This window comes from Fukomys damarensis, unplaced genomic scaffold (assembly GCF_012274545.1).
Source record: "Fukomys damarensis isolate Sample0158 unplaced genomic scaffold, DMR_v1.0_HiC HiC_scaffold_33, whole genome shotgun sequence".
NCBI classification, from domain to species: Eukaryota; Metazoa; Chordata; class Mammalia; order Rodentia; family Bathyergidae; genus Fukomys; species Fukomys damarensis.
The window spans coordinates 17950761-17975824 of NW_022900945.1; the positions used below are offsets into that span (position 1 = coordinate 17950761).

Genomic DNA, 25064 nt, shown 5'->3' on the forward strand with positions numbered 1-25064 from the left:
ACCCATTTGGATGCTTTCTCTTGCCTAATTACAAATATTTGCAGTACTATAGGTACTGCTAAGTTTTCAGTGTTATGTTGAATAAAAGTGGTGGCAGTAGGTACCCTTGCCTTGTGCCTGATCTTCTTGGAAATATTTTTGGTTTTTAACTACTGGATATGATGGTACATATAGCCTTTCCATATATAGCCTCTATTGTTTTGGAGTAATTTCTATTCTTAGTTTGTTGAGTTTTCATCATAAAAGTGTGTTTAAGTTTTTTTTTTTTGAGACACAATATTTTTACATCTTTTTGGAGTACATAACAATTTGATATATGAATCCAATGTCTAATAATCAAATCAGGGTAATAATAAGCATTTCTATCTCTAAATAGTAATTATTTTCATGTGTTGGAATTTCATACTCTTCTAGTTACTTTTAAACATACAGTAGATTGTTTTAGCCAATAGTTAGCACTGTACTATAGAAAATCAGAACGAACTCTTCCTCTCTGTCTTTTTGTGCCATTTGTTTAACTGCTCTCCATTCCCCCTATCTTTTGCCCCTTCAAACCTCTATTGATCATTTTGTTCTGTTAGGTAGACTTCTTAGCTTCCACGAATGAGTGAGAACATGAAGTATGTGTCTGGATTTTTTGCTTAACGAATGATCTCAAATTCTATTGTGTTGCTGCAAATGACAGGACTTCATTCTTTTTATGGCTGCATAATATTCTATTGTGTGTGGATGCCACTGTTTCTTTATCCATTCTTCTACTGATGGGGATATAGGCTGATTCCGTATCTTTGTATGAAGACTGCTGCTGTAAATGTGGGAGTGTTTACTTTGTGTCTCTTTGGTATAATGCATCTAAAAGGCTATTCAATTTTATCACATTTTCTGATCAAATAAGATCAGGTCATATTTACTCTTTCATTCTGTGAATGTGGTGTATTATATTATTTGATTTTTATGTGTTGAATTGTTCTTGTTTTCCAGGGACAAACCCCACTTGGAGGTGGTATATTATTCTTTTAATGTAGTACTGAATTAAGTTTGCTAATTTTTTGATTTGGATCTTTGCATCTCAACTAATCATGAATGTTGGTCTGTCATTTTCTTTTCTGATGGTGGTTTTTATTGTTATTGTTGTTGTTTGTTGTTTATTTATTTATTTATTTTTAGCTTTGGTGTCATAGTACTGCTGGCCTCATGAGGTCAGAAATATTCCCTTCAGTCTTAGCCATTTTTCTCACCACTGAGACACAATAACCAACACCTGCAACTTAAAGAAGAGATTTATTTTGGCCCATTGTTTCAGTCCGTGATCAGCCAGCTCCGGGACAGAATCAGCATGGCAAAGGGACATAGGAGAGGAATGGTGCTCATGTCACGGCTGCTTGGAAGCAGAGAAAGGGGCAAGGAGCTGGAGAGGCAGAGATGCCCTTCCAGGTTAAGGCTCCTGTGACCACCTCTTCTGACCGGACCCCAGCTCCTAATTGCAAGTCATCTATATCATCCCCATGATTCTGTCACCTTCCAAAAGCCCCACTATGAGCACAGAAAGCCTTTGGGTGACATTCTTGCATTCTTAATCTAAACCATACTACTTTCTCTTCAGTATTTTAGAAGAGTTTGAGAAGGACTGGCATTCATTCTTCCGTAAGTAAGTGTTTGATAAAATTCTCCAGTGAAGCCATCTTATCCCAGGTTTTTCCTTGTTGGGAGGTTTTTTTCATTACTGACTCAATCTCCTTACTAGTTATATGTCTGTTCATATTTTCTACTTCTTTATGATTCAGTCTTGGTAGGTTATATGTTTCTAATAATTTATCTGTTTCTTCTAGGTTATACAGTTTGTTGACCTAGCATTTTTATACTAGTCTCTTATGATACTTTTTACTTGGATGGCATCTATTGTAGTGCTTTTTTTGTTTCTGGTTTAAACTGGGTCTTCTCTCTTTGTTCCTTAGTCTAACTAAAGTTTTGTGAATTTTGCTTATTTTTTCAAAATCCAACTTACGTTTCATCGACTTTTTTATTGCTTTTTCTATTCTGTTTCATTCATTTCTTCTATCTCTTTATCGTTTCCTTCTTCCTGCTTACTTTGGATTTAGTGTTCCTTTTTCTAGTTCTTTTTGATTCATTAGTTGCTGTGTCAGTTTCCATGTATTTGATTTTTCCAGAATTTCTTGTTATTGATCTCCAGCTTTTTTGCCTTTGTGATTGAAAAGGTGGTTAGTATGATTTCAATCCTGTTAAATTTTTTAAGAATTGTTTTGAGGCAAAATATGTGATCTGTGCTAGAGAACGTACTTGTGAGAAGAATGTGAATTTTGCTGTTGTTGGGATAAATGTTCTATACACAACTGATAGGTCACTTGGTCTGTTTTTTTATTTTCCAGACACAAACTCACTCTGTAGTTCAGGCTGGCCTTGAACTCACTATGTAGCCCTGCTGGCCTCGAACTCACAGTGATTCTCCTGCCTCCGCTTCCCAAGTGCTGGGCTCACAGGCATGTATTGGTCTGTAGTGTTATTCAAGGCTCCTGTTTTTTATGTTCACTGATTTCTTAAATAAAAACAATAAATTGGAGCTAACAGTGCACCTACAACTAATCCTAGCTGGTATGGTTTTATTTTTCATAAAGAAGCTAAAATTCTTCCTTCATGCTTTGTAGCTATCTGCTTATTTTGATATATGTGCTAATGATAAATACCTTTTTGATTATTCCTTTCAATTAAGTGATAACTTGAATTAAGAATTGAGTCTGTTTATTGTTTTTGATTTATACCATTTTTCCATTACAAATAACAGCCGTATGGAATGTATGTTACAAAAGAGTAAACTGTAAATACAACGGCATCCTATTTTAAGTGTGGAAACGAAAGGTGTTTCAGTCAAGGCCAGAAGAATTCAGACGTTTGCTATGTATCTTATAGTCTTTGTGTTTGTAGCATACTCTTTGTTTTGCTACTTAAATACCTGTAAGTGGAAAACCAAGTTTCTCTAAGCAACTGAGCTACACCTAAGTATAGGTATAGGTATTTGGAATAGTGACCACTGTGTCAGGACAGAGAGAAAAAGTTCCTCTCACAATCTATAGGCTGCTATAATCAGTATTAATAATGAGGATGTGAAACATTCATATATTGGTATTTGCCATGAATTGAATTTGATAGTAAACTTAAAAATAGCAATTTGGGGATTTATCTCTGTGGTGCCATGCCTGCCTCGAAAGCAAAAGGTCCTCAGTTCGCTACCCAGTGCCAGAAAAAAAAGTAGCCATTTGTTAAGTACCCTTGAAAAGAGTATCCTTACACTAGTTCAAAGTAGTAGATTTGTATTAAAAGAGCAGGTAAGAAAAGAGGTTGTTTGTAGAATCCTTTGTTTTCAGAAAGATGGAGTGAAGTATCCTATGCCAGAGGGCTTTGTGATTTCAAAGGAAAGCCCTCAGCTCAAGAAGCAACACCTACCACAGGCGTAAGAAATGATGCAGGAAGACCCGCACTCTTATTCCCAAGCTACTGCTCCTAGTGTTGCTGAGTCCTGGCTCTTAAGCTTCTGGGTACACCTGACATGGCCCAAGTCACATTGCTGTGTTGACTTTCCATCCTTCCTCCATCTACTCATCTTGTTTCCTACGTGACCTTTTGGAATAAGGGCATGAACAAACATGACTCTTCGTCTCACAGCTGACTTGAGGTTGCCCACTTTATTAGACTATGAATTTCCTTATTAATGCCTGACTCTCAATAGGCAGGTTACTATTCATTAATCTGTGACTGGAATAAAAAATTGCAGGTATTTGAAAAGAATATTTAACTGGTACTTTTTAAAAAAGTAGAACTTCATTCTCTGCACACCAAATAGAGAGTTTAAGTGACATAAGAAAAGCTGTGTACTTGTGCAAGTCTAGTATAATGTTCAGCTGGGTTTCAGTACCAACCAGAAAGAGATATTTGAATTAAGTCTCTGAATGCTAAGCTAAAGAATTCGAAATATACAGAAGGCTTGCTGAGATTTGCTTTTCTAATGCTTTTATCACTTGGGTATGCTGTGGCTAAATGCAGCCAACTCTTACTTATCTGAATATTTTAAAATGAAAAATGCTCTATCAAAGACCTTTGAATCATCCTTTCTCTTTTTGGGCCTGCCTTTTAGCCAGATCTTTGATTCTTAGCACAAAGAGAGGGGGAGAGAGGAATGAAGATAAAACTAAAACTCAGTTGCTTCATTCTTAGTCTTGTCATAGGCAAAGAGATCGATATAAATTTATTAAAATCAAAATTAAATTGTCTTTAGCTAAAGGCTGTGTTAAAACATTGGCAAAGAGTTGAGTAATTTAATTTTAAAATAAGTTATAAAGATTAAGGCAGTACAGAGTGCATTTCTGAATATAAAATGAACAACATTCAGAATTAGCTTTCAGAAAAAAGATAACATGATAAAATATTACCATAATATGTTAACCAATGTCTAAAGCATTCTTTCCTTTGAACTTTGAAGTACAAATGAATGTAATTGGAGTTATGAAACACATATGAGTTATATTTATTCAGAATATCTTTTTCACCTGCTTAGCCCTCTAAATCTCTATCATAAACACCATAAAATATATGTGTGATAGATTCAGAGAGACTTACAACTATTTCTCACTTGCCTTCATGTTAAGGGAAATGGAGAACTTTTGCTGCCAGAACTTAAAATTATGATGTGCCCACATGAAAAAGGCCCCAATTAACCTGCATATATCTGCCAAATTGGTTATTTATGGCATTTCTGTCCCCATGATTGCCTCTCTAACACTCTTTAAAAGTGAAGCGATTGTTTAATTAGGGATTAATTGTTTCCTACTGTGAATTATTCACACATAATAAAATTTTTATCAATACATGATGTATCTAACCATATGCACTAGGGCTAAAAGATGACTGGGTTAAGTGGAAAGATTGATTTGAGTAGGAGACAGCACTGAAGACAAATTCTGCCCTTCATTTCCTACTTACTTTTTGTTTTAAAAAAAGCCAATATATGTATATATAATTTTTTTAAGTTTCCAGTGCCTGGAAAAATACTCATAAAGGTATCATTTTAGTATTTATTGCTTTCTAAGAAACATTTTGCTGTGATGAAAGCAAAAAATAAATACCCAGTGACAATGACACCCTATCTGTCATCTCATTTCATCTATGCAAAATTGATGTTGAGACACAATGGAGCCACCATTTGCCATTTAAATTCATTCTGGAATCTGATATGCACCAATTCTAAGAAAAACATGGAGAAAATCGTCCACTTATAAGGAAATAAAATTCGTATTTCAGTTTGGCCACAAATACCAGCACTTGGACCTGTGAAAGGGGTACTGCAGACTTGCATACTGTAAGTGGATCCTGGTTGTTATCCTATCAAATATGGCAGCTCTTTACTGTGTAGCAACCATGCACCACTCAACTTTTGCTGGGTTCTGGTAAGCTACAGAGATGAAGATAAGTTTTTCCTCTCAATATACCAGTAGTCTAATGTGATTTTTTTTCTAAATTATTTTGATTTTAGGTAGATTGATCATTGAATTCATTAACTAGCTTTTAAGCCCTTATTTCTGTTGCGTGCATTCTCTCACCTTACATGTGAGAGACTGTCCAGGTCCATATTGCTTCTATTCTTTATGGTACACTGCCGGCAGTTTTACCATCTATATCCTCAATGGCATTGCTAGCACTCAAGATTATTTTGGAATGGTGGAGGTGATGTTATTCCATTCCAACAGAATAAGAATCAGAAAATCTAAAATCACAATATTGCATACTCTCTTATTGCAATTGAATAACTATTTTGTATTTTGTATGAGGCAATGTGGCTAATTGAGATCATCCAAAGGGAGACTAAATACCGAATTCATTTTTTGTAGGCACTTAAGAATGTATCCAGTGGGACTCTGTGCTCATTGCTAGAAGTGAGCTGATTAGAAAACTTAAAAGATTTGTTGGACCAGTGGATTCTCAAACATTCAAAGTTTAAGGAGCAGGAATATTGTGCCTGGAGGAGGGTCCGCAGTGTCACTTATGTTTGTTTATGTTAACAAATAATGGGAAATCCCAGCACATGGATCATTAAAAAACATTTACCACTGATTTAAATATACACAACTAATGCTTGACAATGTGAAAAAGAGGAGTCTTCCTCCAATGAATGGTGCCTTTCAAACAGTAAAATGTATGTGTGTGCATACATCGGTACATACAGACTTGAGCATACATTGTTTAGGGATTAAATCTCTGAATTCAAAATGGAAAAAAATACCTTTTAATGAGTAAGCATTGGATCTGTTTTTAAATTAAGTGTTTTTGAGAAATGAGCAATCACATGTACCATTGATCAGTGACTCATTTTCCTTTAACAGGAGCAGAAGTTTTTGTATTATTTTAAGCAACTGTTTCAGCTTACTACTGTGAACAAAACATTATTCTGGGAATACAACAGCTAAGGCTTTAGTAATCCCCCAAGGTCTAGGCAATTTCATTCCTACTAAAAGTAAAATGAATATTTTCACCTTTACTAAATCTCGTTACATTGTTTAATTCAACCCCCCCATTTTTCTTATCCTCTCTCAAAGGTTCAGTCACCACCTAAATGCCTGTATCACAGATGTGCACCTCTAGTTCACTGCTCTGCTTTGAGCTCCACACTCACATCCCCCTTTACATCTCCGCTTGCATACAGATAGTGCCCTAGGGTTAGGGAGTCAACCAAAGGATCTCAGTGAAGATCCTACCATCCATTCAATTTCATGACTCCTCCATCCCTTTATTCTCTGTAGCTAGTCCACCACTGAGTTGACTTTATTTATTTAATATTTTTTAAAATCCAGGTTCTTCTTTCTTTAGCCACTGTTCTAGTCTGGGTCAGCATAATCTCCTCCTTAAATGCTTCAACAGATTTCTCATTCATACCTTTCCTTCCCCTCGGACTCCTCTCCAATACTTTGTCTTTTTCTCAAAATATGAATGCATTCAGTTCACCCATTCATAGAAGATTATTTGATGACTTCTCATTTTTCTCAACAAAATCCAGAAGACTCAGTGTGGCCTCAGTGGCCACCTTGGCTGTGTGTACTTCTGCTGAGCTTAGAATTGTCACCTGACACCCTCATACAGTTAACTCCTGGATGTCTGTAGACCTGACCTTGACTGAAACTTCCACAGGAAAGTATCCCTTAGACATTACACTGTCATGGTACAGCAGAGTTTTCATTCCTGGCATTTTGTGCAACTTGCAGTTGTGCACTTATTTCTGTGATTATTGGTCACTGTCTGGCAGGATTGGAAGGACCACAAGGATGAGGACTGTGTCTGCTTTGCTCTCCCGTGTGTTCCTAGATGGAGAGGTGGAAGGCCTTTGGCTTGAAAGACAACTTAAACTGTTTGGAATTTGTCCTAAGGGTAACAGGATGCCTTTAACGGATTTTCAGCAGAGGAACGATGTGATCAGATGTCCACTGTGGGAGAATCACCTTTGATGAGGTGTAGAGACATCCAGGTTACATTCCTGAAACACAAAGTGAGACAGAGTCACAGCAACTACCAGTCGTCACTATTATTTTATCATTTCCTTTGGTCCCTCCTCTCTAAGTCCAATGACAAGGGTCACACATGAAACCTCTCAGACAAATGTTTGGCTGTCAGCTGTTTATTCATTTGAACAATATTGACTGGGTTCCTAAGTACATGCTTAATGCTAGGAATAAAAAAATGAGAAGTGGTCTAGGCTCAAACATGTGTCTCTAGGAGACACGTCCCACCCAAGTAGCAGAGAGTATCCAGAATATAATCCAGTGTGAAGGGTAGGGCAATGACAGTTTGAATGGAGTACTACAACTCAAAGCAGGTTATAACAAAAACAATTCTCTGGCAGTGCCAGAAAAGGCCTCCAAAAAGAAGTGGACTTTGAGCTGGTAGGAGGAATAAGGTTTCATCATGGAAAAGTAGGTGAGGGGTCATTCTCAGGGGCTGGGACAAAATGTACAAAGGTCCAGATCTGTAAAAGAGCGTGGATGTTCTGGAAGAACTTTATGCTTGGATGTACGGAGACAGGGTTGGGGAGGTGGCAGGACATGAGGAGAGGTCGGTTCAAGTTGTATTGTAAAGCGAATATTCATACTGCAAATTACAGTCTGCCTGTCGAGCTGAGGGGCCTCAAATGTCATTGGTCCCCTCTCAATGTCTCTGGTTTAAAAATAGAATGTGAGGAAATAACTTCAAATAGTTTATTAGCAAAACAATGACTAACCCAGTACGAGTAATAATCATCTGAAACCAAAATCAAAAGAATGATCCTGCCAGAGGTAAACTGGTTTTGTGCCTCTGAGGGATGAGAGAGCCAGGGTCCCAGTGAGCTGGCCCAGACTAGCAGTGAAATACAAAATAGTGAGCCTGGCCATGTCTTCATGCAAACTATACTCTGACAAGTGTCTGGATTTGTGTTTTGCAGCTCCATGGAAAATGGGAGACCACCTGATCCTGCAGACTGGGCCGTGATGGATGTAGTCAATTATTTCCGAACAGCAGGATTTGAGGAACAAGCTCGTGCTTTTCAGGAGCAGGTACCTCAGTCTGGAGAAACACGGCAAACACAATTGCCTCCCTTGTCACAGTGGGCAGAATGGGGTGAAGAGGAAGGAGACCAAAGAGCAGGGAGGGTTTAAGAAACTGAGAATGGTGAAGGAGAATGACAGATGAGTAGTTCCTTCCTCTACTATTGGCCTTGGCACTCATGGAACTATTTTAGCAATGTGCTTAGCAAGGTAGAGTGCAGGATTTAGAATGATACTCTGGTTTTTCTTTAGTGTGTGACCCACCGAGAGTTACTATAGCTCTCTCAGGCTTGGTTGCACATCTAACGTGAGGCTACCAATAACTAACTTTATAGGATGTTGTTATAAGAACTAAAGGACGAGATATAAAAATTGCCTGACAGGTCTGGGCACAGTGCCGATGCTCAAAAATGTGAATTCCTTTCCAGGAGATCCAGGGTTGGTATTGGAAAGAGGGAGAGGGGACAGGTGTTTCTCCTACTTGTCCAGTTGACTCACTACTCCATTCTGCTGGCTGAGTCAGCTCTACAGAGATGGTCTTCCAGGGTGTTTGACCATGAGAAGGCAAATTGGGGAGCACCTTGTAGCTCACCCAGGTCAGCTCTGTAGGGAAACACAGAGTTCCTATTTCTCTCTCAATGAATGCTGCAGTTTTCTAGGTATTAACTTCACTTGTCTAACATTATAATATGGTTGAGAGAACTTCAAATTGCAGAATGTATCTGGCTGCTTCTTCCATGTTCCCTTCAGCAGTAGTTATTTCTCAAGCAGTTGGTTGTATAGCCTGCATTTGGATAAAGTAATTTTTCTAATGCCACAAAGTTTAATCTTGTCAACCACCATTTCCTCATAACCGGAACTTTATACATATGTATTTTTTGCTAGTTTGGAAAATTTGCCAAAGTAGAAATTTAAATCACTTTACACCCACAAGAAGAACTAAAATTAGAAAGACTGATAGTGCCAAATGTTCCCAAGGATATGTAGCAACTAGAAATCTCCTACATTATTGGTAGGAGTATAAAATAAATACTCACATGTCTACCCCATGATCCAGCAAATTCAGTCCTGGGTATTTACCCAAAGGAAATGGAAACATATGTCTATAAAGAGATTTGTACAAAATTGTTCCTCACAGCTTTTTTATGGTAGTCAAAAATTAGAAGTCTGGATGTACATCAATAGGAAATGAATGTAAGAACTACGATATGTTTGTACAATGGGATAGTACCCAGGAATAAAAAGGAATGAATTCCTGATATATACAACAGATTAAATGAGTCTCACTAATGGACAGAAGTGTTATTCAATAAAAACAATGCTGAATGAATCTGTTTATATTAAGTTTCAGACCAGAACAATAACAACAAAAAAAATTAATGATTGCCTCTGTGTAAGTGTGAGTGGAGGATGATTAGGAAGAGATATGAGGGTACTTTCGGGGGTGTTGACAGTCTGAGGTTTTTTTGTTTTTGTTTTTGTTTTTTGGTACCAAGGGTTGAACTCTGTTCCTTGTACTTACAGGGCAGGCAGCAGAATCACTGAGCTAAATCCCTGGCCCCAGTAGTCTGTATCTTGATGAGGGTTTGGATTACAAGTCACTGCATTGGTTGTTTTATATACTGTGATATATACAATGACTCATACTTGCACATTACATAGTCTGTAAGCTTCATCTCGAAAGTAATTATAAAAATGTTAGAGAACAGCATGATGTGATGTATTTGAGGGCAAGTGCACTGATACATGAAACTTCCCTTTAAATGCATCCAAAGTGTAGATTAGATTATTAAATAGAGGTCTGACTGCATGGACAGGTGGATGAGAAAGTGAGTGCAGAAAATATTTATTGCACAATCTAGGTGGTAGGAATATATATGTTACTATAAAACTATGACAACTATTCTTTATGTCTGAAAATTTCTGTAATAAAACTGTAGTGGAAAATAACAGCTCAAGTTGGAAATTGGGACGGTATCAGCTGGAACATATTTTACTTTGGTTTTTAATAATATAATGTCCACTTGTATCATTGCAGTTGAGTAACTCTCTCTTAAAATTAAATTTAAATAATATTGTAAAAGGTTAACTAAAAAAAAAAAAAAGAATTAGCTAATAGGTCTCTTGGCCAGATTCCCAGATGCCCAGAAGCTTTTTCAGGTGGAGTTTTTGCCCAGACTCCCCTGAGGCAGACATCCTAAATTGGGGGAAAGTGTGCTCTCCTGGCCTTCCAGATTCTGAGTATGACCTCAGAGATGGGACTGTCCAGCTCTGAGCTTGGCCCAGGAGCAAGACCTTTCTCCCATGGGTGACATCACTCTGGCACTAGAGACACTGAGATGAAAAGAAGAACATTTCATTCAGAAATCCTTTAAAGGGGAAACAAACATCTCCTTCCTACAGTGATGTCTGCCAACTCAGGAGCTGCAAAATGAATTCCCAGAAGCCAGAAGCTTTGCAGTCCTGGCCCAGAGGCTCAAGTTCCTTCATTCTGATGGAACGGTAGCTGGTTGGGTGAAGTCTATTGTGATTATTCTCTGGAAATTGTCGAGGTCTGAAATTTCTAAGATGTCCGTTTCCTTTCCCCTTCTCAACAAACGAAATAGAGGGCAAGGTGGGAGCCACTGGTTAGGCTCAGGCTAGCAGGACAAGTCATTGCTGTGATTTTCATGAGAACTAAGAATTGTCCTGTTGCAGGCGCCCTCTCCCACAGTAAACTGCTTCTTCCTGGCAGTGATCTCAACTAGGTAGCTTTCCCTCGCCAAATGCATCCTCACAGGAAGACTGCAGACCATCTCCAGGATGAACTCATGGCCCTTCCAGGAACATTTCTAGATCATAGCCATGGAGATGCCATAAGAGTGACCAGCCACATCCTACAATCTTCTGAGGGAACATTCTGCCCTGCCACTTGATAGAAATAGGGCAGGGACAGAGATAATATGCAAAGAGCATATTCAGAAAGGGCTGCACAGTTGCCAGTGATGTGGGGAGATTATTGTTGCCTGACTGAGTATTACAAACTGAATGTTTGTGTTTCCCAGAAACTCATATTTTGAAAACCTCATCCACAGTGTGATGTTATTAGGAGGTAAGACTTTTGGGAGGTAATTAGGTTTAGATGAGGTCATGAGGTTGGAGTTTGTGGCCTTCTTAGAAGAGCCAGAAAGCTTGACGTCCACCCCCGCCACCAGGTGTGGATAAGTAAAAGGTAATTGGCCATCTGTAAGCCAGGAAGAGAGCCATTGGCAGAACAGCCATGCTGGTATCCTAACCTTAGGCTTCCAGTGTCTAGAACTGCAGGAAATGAATTTCTATTGTTTATGTCACCCAGTCTGTACTATCTTGTTAAAGCTGCCCACGCTAAGATACTGACACCGATGCCAAACATGTCCACCATGTTGGTGGATAACTGCTTCCTGTTCTCACAAGCAAGCTGACTTTGAGAGGAGAATCTGTTTTCATGTGGTGGTTTCATTGTACATTCCTGAGTACTCTCCTGTAGAAGCTATATGCAGATAACGTTTTTTAGTAGTATGACTATTTGGAAGATATTAGATCACTAAGTGAGATTCTTCTGAAGGATAGGAATGGTGTCTTCAGACCCTGGGGTATGAGGAGGCAGCTGGATTAAGCTGGTGAGTGACTCTTGCCTTACTTCCTTTTCCCTGCATGCCACCCTGTTGTCATGTAATGTGTACATCTATTAGATTTCCCCCTGGTATAATGATCTCCATCAAGTTTTTGGGAAAGCCTGATTGAACCTCATTCATGAGCCACAGTTATAGGCCATAAGAACTAACGGGAGGGAAGGCCTAAGCTCTTGCCCACCAACCACCAATGACCCAGTGTCAGTAATGTGTGTGTTTTAGGCTGTATTACTGTTTTGGCCAGACCCCCTTTATAACCAGTAATGTTGCTCTTCCTTGGGTTGGCACGTAGGCTATGTCATTAGAGCTGCAGCTGTGTATTTGGTGGGTACTCTGGCCCACTGAACTCACTAACAGTGCACTAAAATGTTCCCTGGGCCATGAGAGTAGGAAGCAGTGGGAACCCTTCCCCGAGAAGGCAGTGCTTATAGCACCATCAGCACCATCTGCTTCCCACAGACACTGGGGTGCAGTGGCTATTTTCCCAGGTATCTTCTACCACATGGATTATTGAGGCTTTAGTGAAGGGTGGGAGTTGGTGCCATGACTCTGGTTTATTTTCTCCTAGTTTCCTCGGGGTCACTGCATGATCCTAGGGACTTTGCCTCTCTACAATTCAGATTTCTATAAAGTGAATATTTAGCTCAACAAACAAAATATTTTTCAAGTTCCTATAGTAAGAGTCAAAGGTGTGATTCTGAAACTTGTCCTCATGAAGTATGCTTGCAGTGCCCAGTATAAAAACCACTTGAACCACAGAATTCTTTTGAGTAAGTGGTAAGAAATCGGCACTTGTTTATAGATATGGGATGCCTGGTTTTCAAAAGTCAAAGGTATCTCAGGAATTTCAGTTTCCTAAGAGCTTTGGTTTTTAAGAAAGACCATTTGACTTATTCAAAAACATCTCCACCTTCCTCAGAGAGAATATTTATGATAAGGTTTACTTTGTCAAACTCAGAAGACTAAATTTGACAAAGTAAATCTCTATTGCCATCTATATGAACAATGCTTTTAGATGCCAGTTAAAATACCGTGGCTTTCCAGTATAAATGAGAGCACTCAAATTGGGTCCGAGTCACAAGGACAATTCTCCCTGCTGTAGGGTAGTCACTTGATTTCTATGTCTTCTTCTGTCTTACTCACATAGTCAGAATATGTACGAAGAAGACAGAAGATAGAGAGCTGCCATTCAACCACTGTCATTCAGATTGTTCCAGTGTCTTGTACCTATGAGTGAGTGACATCAGTGATTTTATCTCTAGAATAACATGTATCTCTGAGGTCATTTTTTTCCTCTGAGTATCATGACAAAATAATACACAGGCCAAGGTAACAAATTAATTTTACTCTGTTACCTCCTTGCTTCAAACCACCTTAATATGAATAGTATTTTACTCTGAAGTGCCCAAATGGTTAAGTCATTCTTTTGAAACATGAAGACTGGCATTTCTTTTCAGCTGGCGTATTGCTAACTTTGAGTAAATTTCTAGAGTCACTGCATTAATGAAGATAAATAAAAATTTTTATTGCTGCAAATTGCCAATTCATACTGCCTACCTCAAAATGAACTAGTTAGGTGGAAAGCCAGTGAAAGCAACACAGCTCATTGTCGTAGGTCGTGCCCTGGTTGAATTCAACTGTAGTGATTATAGGTGGCTATTTCTAATTAGACCTGGACAAAATCCTGCTTTTGTGGGGCCTCAAGTCTATGAAATTTTAAGATTCCACCTTTGAAAAATAAATTACAAAAGTATGAGTACAAATTTTTAAACTGAAACTCCAGCTTCATCAACTTCATGAACTAGGCCAATGAAAACCTTACCCATTGGAAATGAATTACTTTATTAGCATTTAATAATACCAATATTGAGAATATTCAAGGATCTCTGATGCTTAATATGCCATAATAATTGAAGGCTACTGAAAGGTTTAAAATATTTTATAACATAACAAAGAGGGAATGTGGCAACTCAGACTCTGCTGACATGCCTTTTCAGTCCATAAATATTTAGAAAAAATACTAACATAACAAGCAAATAGGTAAAGATAGGTATCAATCAGTGCTTACTAGAAAAACAGATTTATTGGAAAATAAACAAATATGTAAGAATTTATAAGATTAGCTTACAGTGGCCGCCCACAGAGTCAGGTGTGCAAGAGTGCAGAGGGTCTGTCTGTGTTCTAGAGAGAGATACGAAGGGTCCAGTTGAAGGTCTGGAGCTCGGGGTAATGTCCTGTGCAAGTCTACATCAGAAAGCCAAAGGGCCTGCAAAGAAAGGCTAAAAAGTGTTCTGGAGGCTGAAGAGTCCGCACCGGAAGCCAGCAGATGGCATTCAAGGTGAAGGTAAAGACTGGAGCAAGACTTCCTCCGTTTCCCTTTCATACCTTCCAGGTGACAAGCCACTCTAGAGTGGATCTTCTGTCTTCACTAAATCCCCTCAGCCACACTTAGAACTATGCTGACCCAATATAGTTGGGTGTTTCTTACTCAAGTTGGCACAATCTGTTAACTATCATGGGCTAACAGTTGGAAAGTAGCCAAGAGAATCGAAAACAAAGCTGATAAGGAAAGAACCTTTGGAATTTTTATTGACCTAGAATAGATTTCTATAAAATAAATGTATTAATCAGCTTTCCTACTGCTGGACACAATAACCAATGCAACTTAAAGGAGGAAAAGTTTAATTTAGCTCATAGTTTGAGGGGATTTAGTGTATAGTCAGTTGCTTCCAGGCAGGAACATCATGGTGAAAGAGTATGGTGGAGCACAGCTGCTTAGTTCATGGCAGCAAAGAACAAAGAAGGGAACATTACCAGAAAGGAAAGAGCAAGGGACCATAAAGAACACCCAAGGCCCCCTCTCAATGACCCGTCCAGACCCATCCAGGAGCCTGCTCTACGCATCTCCTAGTCCCTTCTTAACCCAATGAAGTTGACATATCAGAATTAACAGTCACAATAAAGGCCCCAAAAGGTTGTTTTGATCATTCAGCTGAAATTAGAACAGGTACAATACGTAATAAAATAGCCAGGTAAGTGGAGCTTATTTACTTATTCAGTTATTTCCGTAGTTGCTGTGGCTTTTTCTAATGTTCATTAAAGTAGATATAAAACTATTAAAGTAATGGTTATTAATGTAACTAGCATTATTTTACTTTAATAAGGCCAGCTGACACTATTACAGTTATGAGAACCATCTGAGGAAAACATAGAAGATTTGGGGCAGAGTAAAGACCAGATATAATGATGTGGAGACATAAAACACCGTGGTCTGTGTTGACAACTCCAGTTAACTTGTAGCAGGAGATATGAAGCAGAGACTCTCAAGGGACAAGACCAAAAAGGAACAAGACTCCAGATGACAGAGAATTTGGTTTGCCTAACAGAAGAGAGCCTTCACCCAAGAGGCATCAGGGAACCACTGAAGGATATTAAGTGGGGAGTTCCACGGTGAAACCTGTGTTTTTGAAAGATCAGACTAGTGGTAACCTGGAAGGAGGCTTGGAAGACAAGGAGACCAAAGCCAGAAAGCTGCTGTAACAGTCCTGTTGGGGATGGAAAGGAAGAGATAGATTAGAAAGCACAGTTATACATCACTTAATGATGAGGCTTTGTAGCAGGGCATCCCTTAGCGTTTTCATGACATAACCACATATGATTTAATTGGACCACCATCATTGACAGAAACACTACCTTGTCACTGTACATAGAAAATGGTCAAAAGAAGGTAATCATGGCCAACGGGGGAAATTTGCCAGGTCTCTTTCTCTGCTGTAGCTACAGGCTTGAACCCCATGCTCACAGGTGGGGGAAAGAGGAAGCTTTGATAACCACCATGTTTCCAGCTTGGGAGGTTGTAAAGTGATGCCATTAACCAGAAGGTGTATGGGAGGTAAGTTTAAAATAATAGATTGGGGCCCATTAAATTCGAGGGTCTGTAAGACATCTGAGAGAAGCTATCTAGCAGACTCCTAGGAGGAAGAGTGAGGGTTAGAAGCAGATGTGAGAGTCATCAACAGCCAGAGGGGAGAGAACAAGAGAGGCATTTAAAAAGGGAAAGGGACCAAGGGCAGCATCCTGAGGAATACCAAAGTTTTAACTGTTGAGAGAGGAAAGACAACTCGCAGAAACAACTGAGAAAAAATAATCAGGGCAGTGGGGAAAGAATCAGTAATGAGAGGTTTTATAGAAATTGCTAAAGGGGCCAAGTTCACGAAAAATGAAATAATCAAGTTCAAAATACCTCAAGAAGGCCAAAAGCAGTGAGGTCTGGGACTAATGGTGAAGTCTGAAAATGTAGGTATAATGGTGTTGTTGAGGAGGATCGTGGAGCCCAGGAGGGAGGAGGACCAAGTGAGTGCGGGAAAGTGTGTGCGAGGTGGTAGCCGGAGGGTCATGTGAACACAAAGGCTCTTCCTTGAGACAGGAGACAGCCGGACTTATTGACATGCAGGAAAGTAACCCAAAGAGTTGAGCAGCTGCAACTCACAGTAATCAAAGCTGGTGACAACTTAAGGGTCTATGAACCAATAAATAGGTAATCAAAATGTGGTGTACAAATAAAATAGAGTAAGCAGTTATGAAAAGGAATGAAGCTCTGGTGTTTGCTGAACGGGAATGAACTTTGAAAACACCATGCTAAGTGAAATAAGCCAGACAAATGTTATACAATTCCATTTATATGAAATAGCTTAAAAAAGCAACTTCATAGAAATACAAAGAGAATTAGAAGCTATCGGGCTGAAGGGAGAGAAGATGCATTCATTAATGAATATAGAGTTTCTGATTGAAATAATAGAAATAATTTAAAAAGAGAGTGGTGATGACTATGCCACATTATAATTGGAATTAATGCTGTTGTATACTTAGAAGTGGTCAACATGACATCTCACATAATACATGTTTTACCACAAAAAAAAAATTTTAAATGTAATGTCAGCTGTTACATTCATGATGGTTCAATTTAATCAATAAAATGTTCAAATATTTTTAAAAGAACACCGAAGAATTAGTACTGAGCAAGACAAGGATAAAAACAGTATTTCTCAGTGTCTGTGAGGATGCTTGTGGACAAGATTAGCTTTGAACTAGTAGATTGAGTAAAGAAGGCTGCCTTCCTCAGTGTGGGTGAGTATAGCCAATCCATCGATGGCCCTAGCAGAACAAAAAAAAAGTGGGAAAAGGTGCTCTCTGTCTGACCCGGGACACGCAATCCTCTCCTGCCCTCTGACACCGTTGCTCCTGGTTGGTCCTCAGGCCTTCATACCCTGACTAGGACTTACACCGTCCACTCCTCTTGCCCACTGCACCATTCTCAGACCTTCAGACCTGGATTTAATTACACTGCCGGCTCTCTTGGTTTCCCAGCTTGCACCTTGGTTATATCTAACCAGTACCCTGTGGGTTCTGTTTCTTCAGAGAACCCTGACTAAAACAACCAAAATATCTCTTCCGAGATATTAAGAGAATTACTGACAGCATCTCTATTTTTGACTAAACAAAAAGGAAGCTCCTCTTCTCAGGGGAAAGTGGTAAGAGTAGAGGTATAGTAAGGAACTAGAGGAGAGTAGTAATGGCTGCCACGGAGCACAGGAGAAGGAGATGGCTAAGGATAAATGAAAGCATTGTTGAGATATTGTACAGACTTGGCTGAAATTGGTAAACTGCAAATGTGAACTGTTACATCTTCATGGTTCTGTTTTGTTTTTATAGCTGCACTAAGTAGAGTAGTTAGAAAAGCTGGAGAGCTAGATTTCTCCTGGATGTGCCATGGGTTGTGCAAGCTAACAGCCTCAGAAGACTATTTTAGAGGGTTAGGGGGAGAATAGCTCTCATGGTTAACCATAGAGTTCATATAAAAGAAGAGTCTGAGGGGGACTCGAAACCCTTGAGGACGTGAAATAAAATGGAAAACTGGGTTTAACAGAAGTGAGGAGGGAGAGAGAGGATGGGATGTTACACTTTTGGTGTCACAGAGGTAGGACTCTTCTGTGGATGACATCATAAAAGTAGGTTCTAAAAGTGAACGTGAAACTGTAGAAATGATGTGTGTGTTGGAGTAGACTAGCATCATGGTGTTACTAGTAGATGAAAACACAGTGCTTTAATGACAGTAGTTTACTTATTGCCCATATGAATAATCCAAAGTGGCTGGTGGGAAGGCCTGCTTCGCTGTCATTCAAAGCCCCAGGTGGCTGGTGCTGTCTTCTCCAGCTGGTAACTTTCAAGGTCATCTGGGCACTCACATCAGCCAGTGCCAGGAGACAGGGGAAAGAGGAGCCCACGTAGATGGTTTTATGACGCAGGCCTGGAAGAGGTGCACTTGCATCCTTCACATTTCATTCTCCAGAACTTAGTCACAGACCACACATGTGAAGCTGTATGTCCTGCAAAAAGGGCAGCAAGCAGGCCTACCGGGGCTGTCGAGCTCTTCACTTTTAAAGCATTTGTTGTTCTGGGGCTGCAATTTAGTTTGGTTCCTAAGTCCACAAATAAATTTCAAAAAAGGTTAACGTTACCAGAACTGAAGAAGCCTTATCTGACAAGACGTGGGAAGTCTTCATGCCTAATACATTCCCCCAATCTATCCTTTTTATAATCTGCTTAGATTAGTTTCTGTGACCCAGTTTCTTCATTCGATTAAATGAGTTCTTATTTTTCTACCTGAATTAGAAATTTGTGGAGATTTTTTTTATAGTACAGCTCCTTTGTCACTCACTTTGTGCCAGTGGCGAATATTAAATAACACAGGGAAACACGCATGGACTCACTGAAGGTACAGGCCTTCACACAGGCCAGCGTGGTGGTGTGTCTGAATCAAGTGCAAGACTCGTTTGGCTTGCGATGAGGTAAAAACTTTTAAACCATACATATAGTTTCTCTCTGTTAATAAGACAATCCGCATTCATTAACTCATTAATTTATGTATATTTTAAAGCTCCCCCCAGCTGTATAGTATTCACCCCAAGTTTTCCACCAATAGGAAAGCAAGGCAGGCACAGCTTCAGCTGAGAGTCATTGGCTTGGAATGCTGAGCTCACATCACTCCTCCCCAAGGAGCTGAGGATTGTGGGTGGGCATGTGAAGGATCTATACACTGAAAAGCCCGCCCCCCAGAAGAAACTGCATCTCAAAAACCATGTGGTAAGATTCAAAAGTGTAAACTTGAACAGTTCACCATCTTCCTTTCCAATGTTATATGGAAATCCTTCAGGAAAAAAAAGAACAACAATTCTGTATCTTGGTGAGGAAAGGCTATTTGAAGAACCATGGTAAATTACTACAAAATACTGGGGATACCTCAACATGCTTCCTCCTCTGCCATCAAAAAGGCTTATCACCAGTTGGCTCTACAGGTACACCCTGACAAGAACCCCAAGAATATTGAGGCAGCTGAGAAGAAATTCAATCGCAGAGGCCTATGAGGTCTTGTCTGATGCCAGGAAGCATGGTGACTATGATAAGACCAGAAGGAACTGCGCGGAGGGGAAAGACAGAGGAAATGGCGGGACCACAGTCATCCGGAGGAGGAACTGCGCTTTGAAAGGCCACACCTTGTCTTTGGGAATGTCTCTGAAGATGATGACCCTTTCTCAGGAGATTATCTTTCCACCGGCCACATGGTTAGGCCCAGGAGATCCCAATCCTCCTCCTTTGAAGTGACCCCCTTATTGGACACAGGATTTTCCACGTTTGTATCCCTTGGCTCCAGATCAAGTCCCTCTATTTCAGAGACCTTCGTACCCTTTGTAAGCACTGGAATGAGAAGTTTCAGACTGGTCACCACTTGTAGCCAGATAGTGAATGGCAAGAGGGTTGTTACAAGGAAAGTTCTAGAAAATGTGAGGGGGGGAGACTGAAATGGAGAACGAAAAGCTATTTCATCAGATCCCTTCATGTGTTTGGCAAGGAGTTGGTAGTATATTCTTTAACAAGGTGACAAGAACTTTCCTATGAAACCCGTGTGTCCTGATGTTTATCAAAGACAATTGGATTCTGAGAGTGTGTTGAACTGTAATGGACAGAGTTCTGCTTAGTTCAGATCTCTCATTTCATTGAGGAGAGGAATTATGGGCCAAATATTAGCACAAGAAGCTAGTACACCGCGGAGTTGCACAAATGAATTCTGATTCTGAGTTGAGCCATCTTTCCCTTTCCCCTATACAATCTTTGGTATAGTAGAAATCACCAACACACGCATGGCCTTCAGAGTTGCAGGGTTCTCCCTCCCATTAACTCCCTTCCGTCTCTTTCCTGGCCTGCCTTGTTGTTTCCCAGTTGCCTCTTTCATGGCTGCTCTTTTTCTCTCCCAGCCTCTTTCTCTTTGATTTTTCTCTTCCCAATTCACCTTTCTTCCCGCGCCTTTTACATGGACACCCCACCCCCGCCAAATCAGGATCTATTTGTTGTTATCCTGAATTAGATACATATAACAGAGAGAAAGAGAAATAATGGGTCAAGTTTTATTATGTTTGTTTTTTGCAGTACTGGACTAGAGGGTCTCTACCACTGAACTACATCCTCAGCCCTTTTTCTACATTTTTTGAGACAGGGTCTCACTGAGTGGCCCAGGTGGGACACAAACTCGAAATTCTTCTGCTTCAGTTTCCCTAAATTCTGTGATGACAGGCATGTGTCGCTGTGCCCAGCAGGAATGAGATATATAAAAGCCTGAACTAATTATAGATATATAGATATTTAGATATAGACATAATTTTTTAATATCTCGTGTGCCAGACAGCCTTCATAGTAAATTGCCTGGATTAAGAGATTCCTAGAGAGGCAACTGGAGTGTGAGGGCACTAACCTCATCAATGAGTTAACAGTGAGTTCATAGCTGAATGGACCCATGAGAAAGGGGGACCTAGTTGGAGGGAGTGGGTCCTGGGGCCATGACCTAGGGAGCTATATCTGGTCCCTGGTCCTTTGGCTCCCAGCAACAAACTAATATAGCTAGCATTTACTGAGTCCTCAGTAGATGTCTGGAATTCTCCTGCACGTGTGTTATCTCAAAACCCTTTCGGCAGTGAAATTCAGTGGCTGCTTTTTCCCCATCATTGAGATAAGGAAATGAGGCTTGGAGAGATTCAGGAACCTGCCCCAGGCCCCACCTAATAAGCAGTAAAATAATGCCCTACTCTCCTGCACTTTCTTATCTACTGAACTATGACATCTCAGGATCCTACTCATTGATTTTTAAATCTAGGGTCTCACCCTCATTGAAAATATAGATCTATCATCTCTAAACCTTTCTTTGGTGCCTGAGTACTTGCTGGAACTTATTAAGTAGGCAAACACTTTGAATTTTATGGCTGGATGGGAACTCGAAGGTGACTTTCACATGAAGATAGAACCACTGTACCGAGTTTCACCGAAGCTAACAAATGATTGTCCATTTCCCAAGTTGTGAGATGTATATTTCTGTTTTGGCTTTAACCATGATTTACATACATGCCAAATCTTGGGATGTTTGTATAGCTGAAATTGGTCACAGTTTCATCTGTATTAATGAACAGACTGTGATACAGAGGAGTTGTTCCTTGTGAAAAGTTACTGACAGTCTGCACTAGAATCTCTGTCTTTCTGTTTCCAGTCCAAGCTGATTCCAGCACACCACGGCATGGCAAAATTTGGATTTCATTCATAATTGTAATCTTTTATTACATTTTATTATGTGACAAATTAGCAGCTTTATTGGGAGGGCATTGAAGAATTGAATCCAGGGACACTCCACCTGCCTCCACTCCATTTTTTTCAATTTCTATTTTGAGACAGGGTCTTACTAAATTGCCCAGGCTGGACTCAAACTTGAAATCCACCCACCTCAGCCTCTCAAACAGCAGGTATTGCAAGCATGTGTCACCTTCCCCTCGGCTTAGCTTTTTTAATCAAGGGGCTTTTCTATATGTGCGGTTTTCATAGGACAAAGGGTTTATGTACTTTCGAACACTTTATTCCTGGTAAATTTTTGGAACTTGAACAGGAATATGCCTCTGTCCTTCTTCAAAGGGCCTACAGAAAGAAAGAAGAAGGTGGATTTGGGTTCAGAAAACATCTCATTTCTTTCAAAGCCCTTAAATTTCTCTTAGCAGTCACTGAGAGCCTGCTTTATGTCAAGCACTATGCTAGGTGCTTTATATCAATTATTTTTTAACTCCAAAGTCATTCCCAGCTTTATTTCCACTTTACAAATGAGGAGTTAAAGCTCAGGAAAGTGAAGTAAGTCCTTTACCCAAGGTTACGTGGTAAATTGTAGAGACAGGATTCAGACTGCAGTTTGCCTGGCCTGAGCTCACATTTCTCTTCTGCTCTCTTCCACCCTCGTTCCTCTGAGCTGCCATGTTGCCAACATTTTTATAATGATGATGTCCAGAAGAAGCTTTCTTCTGCCTGCTCTGGTATGAGGTGGACTGCAGTGTCTTCCCTGAACAAAGGGAAAATCAAATTGGAGTAGTAAATATGATTTTTCCTTTTGTCTTATGTAACCCCAAATTTCAGCACTCTCTACTGACACAGTTGGCTTGTGACAGAAATGCTGAGTTGTGCGGGGACTTTTTGCCAGCAAGGACTTTTGCTTTAAATTCACTCTGAGTTAGTAAAGGAAGTTTTCTTGTTGTGTAGAAATGAAAGCAGTGTCCTCTCTTCCTGATGCCTGTTTCAAAATGGAGAGAATTAAGCACGGGCCAATAACAGCAAAGCAAAGACAGAGGAACGAAGGGCTTTGCTGCTCAGTAAACATTCTGAGTCAGTATCTTCCTGGTGGGTGCCGTTGCCTGTGACTCAGATTCGCCAGGCCTCGCAATGTCTTCAGTTCTGCTGTTGTGGTCTCCGGTTCACTGTGAAAGTTGCGAGGCAAATCTCAAATATGCAGGTTTCACTAATGAGGCGGCCTTTAGGATTAATAATCATCTGAAAAGAAGGGGGTGGGGATTTCAATATTAGAGAATTTAAATATTAGAGAGTTTCTTCCTGTGTCCTTAAATAATTTTCCACTCTTGCTCTATTAATTGCTTTTTAATCTGCGCTAGTTTTGAATAGTTATCTCTCACAAATTGATGTGAGATATTTTGTCTTCTACTCACTGACAAAATAAATGCTTCCAAAAGTCACAGGCCAGTTTGAAGTAATTTCTTGTTCTACTGTGGTCCATGCTAGTAGGTGGTTGACAAGAGAAGTGCGGGCCACAGTCCTGCCTAGCCTGGTGGAAGGAATAATGACATATAATTTTATCACTTGTAATTCAAAAGCAATTTGTACAAAAGCAGTTTCTCACAGAATCCTGTCAGAAACCCCATCTTCCCACATTGCCAGGGGAAGAGACAGGAGGAAGGGAGTTGCCTGAAGAGGAAAGTGGGCTTCTCTTCAGCACTAACCTAATCCCATTTCTCCCACACTCTCTGGCATTCAGTGTTTTTTTCTTATAGCCTGGAAAGGAACGTGAAAGAGTTGGGAGGAATAGCATCCCTAGGAGGCAATCACAATTTCATGTACTTTCAGTTGTATACCACGTCCCCTGGTCTGTTCTGTTGTTCTACTTTGGCGCAGGAGTGTGTGGTTAAAATGACGTACAGCAGCTGGTCCATCTCTTTACCTGTACAGGTTCTTAGGAGACCGAACGTTTCTACCATAAACAATAACAAAAATAAGGTGGCAGTCAGCATTCTAGGTACTTCCTTTCCAAAAATGTTAAACCACTTTATATGTTTGGGGCCCTGTGCTTTTGTGAGAGGCCCATTTTTATTTTACCTCAAAGCTTTGTAATCTCCACGGTATCTGGGGTGAAGCACACCTGATCAGGTACCTGGTGGGAAATGGACTGTGTGCAGAACAGGGAAGGGATCTGCAGCTGCCAGGGACATAGCCTTCTCTGTACAGTGTTTGGAGTCTTGAGGATCCCTTGAAAGCGAGTGCGGTTAGGGTTCTCAGCATAGAGAGGTTGATATTCTGGTTGAAGTACAATGGTTTTTTTTGGACCAGGGATCGAACTCAGGACCTTGCGCTTATGAGGCAGGGGGCAGAACCACTGAGCTAAATCGCCGGCCCCTTTCAACAATTAGAGAAATACTTTTCTATGATGTTGCTCAGCATGATGCAGGTGCTTGAAGTATTTTAGTTCCCCTCTTCCATTCCTGCATGAATCTTATCCATGGGTATACTGTTTCTTTTGCTTGTAGTCCCTGTGCACCTGCCTATGTCCCATATATTCTTGGTTCTATTTTTTAAAAGAGTGAAAAGAATCTCCCAGTGGGTAAGTCATTTTATAGATGCTTGTTGTGATTGACAATATGCTTGGAAACTTAAGACTCTCGACCCCTGGACTGTCCAGACAACACATATTTATTTCTCAGTATCAAGAGGGGCCAAAGGGGATTTTTAAAAATCAGGTTTGGAAAAAGAAAAAAAAAAGTCAGGTTTGACTGTAGGCAGGTGAGAGTTCAAATACCTTGCCACACTTTCCTGACTCTCTGATTTTAAGTTAGGCAGGTTAACTTCTTGCTTGATCCTTGTTGCCTTGCCTATAAATAAGTAAAAATGATGATTTCTGCCCATCCTAATTTTTTATTTTTTTGAGAAATTAAGCGCATCGATATATTTTTATAAGTGGAAAGTGTTCCTGTTTCTTTTAGAAGCAACATGACCCATATGTTACCAACTGTAAGTATCCTTGGGGTTTACAGCTGTAAAGCTGCAGCAAATTGAGTTGAGATGCTACATTTACTTTAAGATAATGACATTTGCGGACAGGGGATTTGGCTCAGTGGTTCTGCCACTTGCCTCACAAGCACAAGAACCTGAGTTTGATCCCTGCTACCAAAAAAAAAAAAAAAAAAAAAAA

At 40.0% G+C, this 25064-nt stretch overlaps 1 protein-coding gene and 1 pseudogene across 5 annotated transcripts in view; both read left to right on the forward strand.

Annotated features, from left to right (window-relative positions):
- Samd13 (sterile alpha motif domain containing 13) overlaps positions 1–25064 on the forward strand; it is a 46491-nt gene that overhangs the window by 19482 nt on the left and 1945 nt on the right. For 3 of the 5 annotated variants that reach the window (XM_010636738.2, XM_033758170.1, XM_010636737.2), the window contains one exon: positions 8477–8588. In XM_010636738.2, the coding sequence (XP_010635040.1) occupies positions 8477–8588 (112 nt within the window). Of the gene's footprint in view, positions 1–5315; positions 5369–8042; positions 8110–8476; positions 8589–25064 lie in introns of those variants that run through there. The other 2 variants (XM_033758171.1, XM_010636739.2) reach the window with 2 other exon arrangements.
- On the forward strand, positions 19399–20665 carry LOC104870929 (annotated as a pseudogene).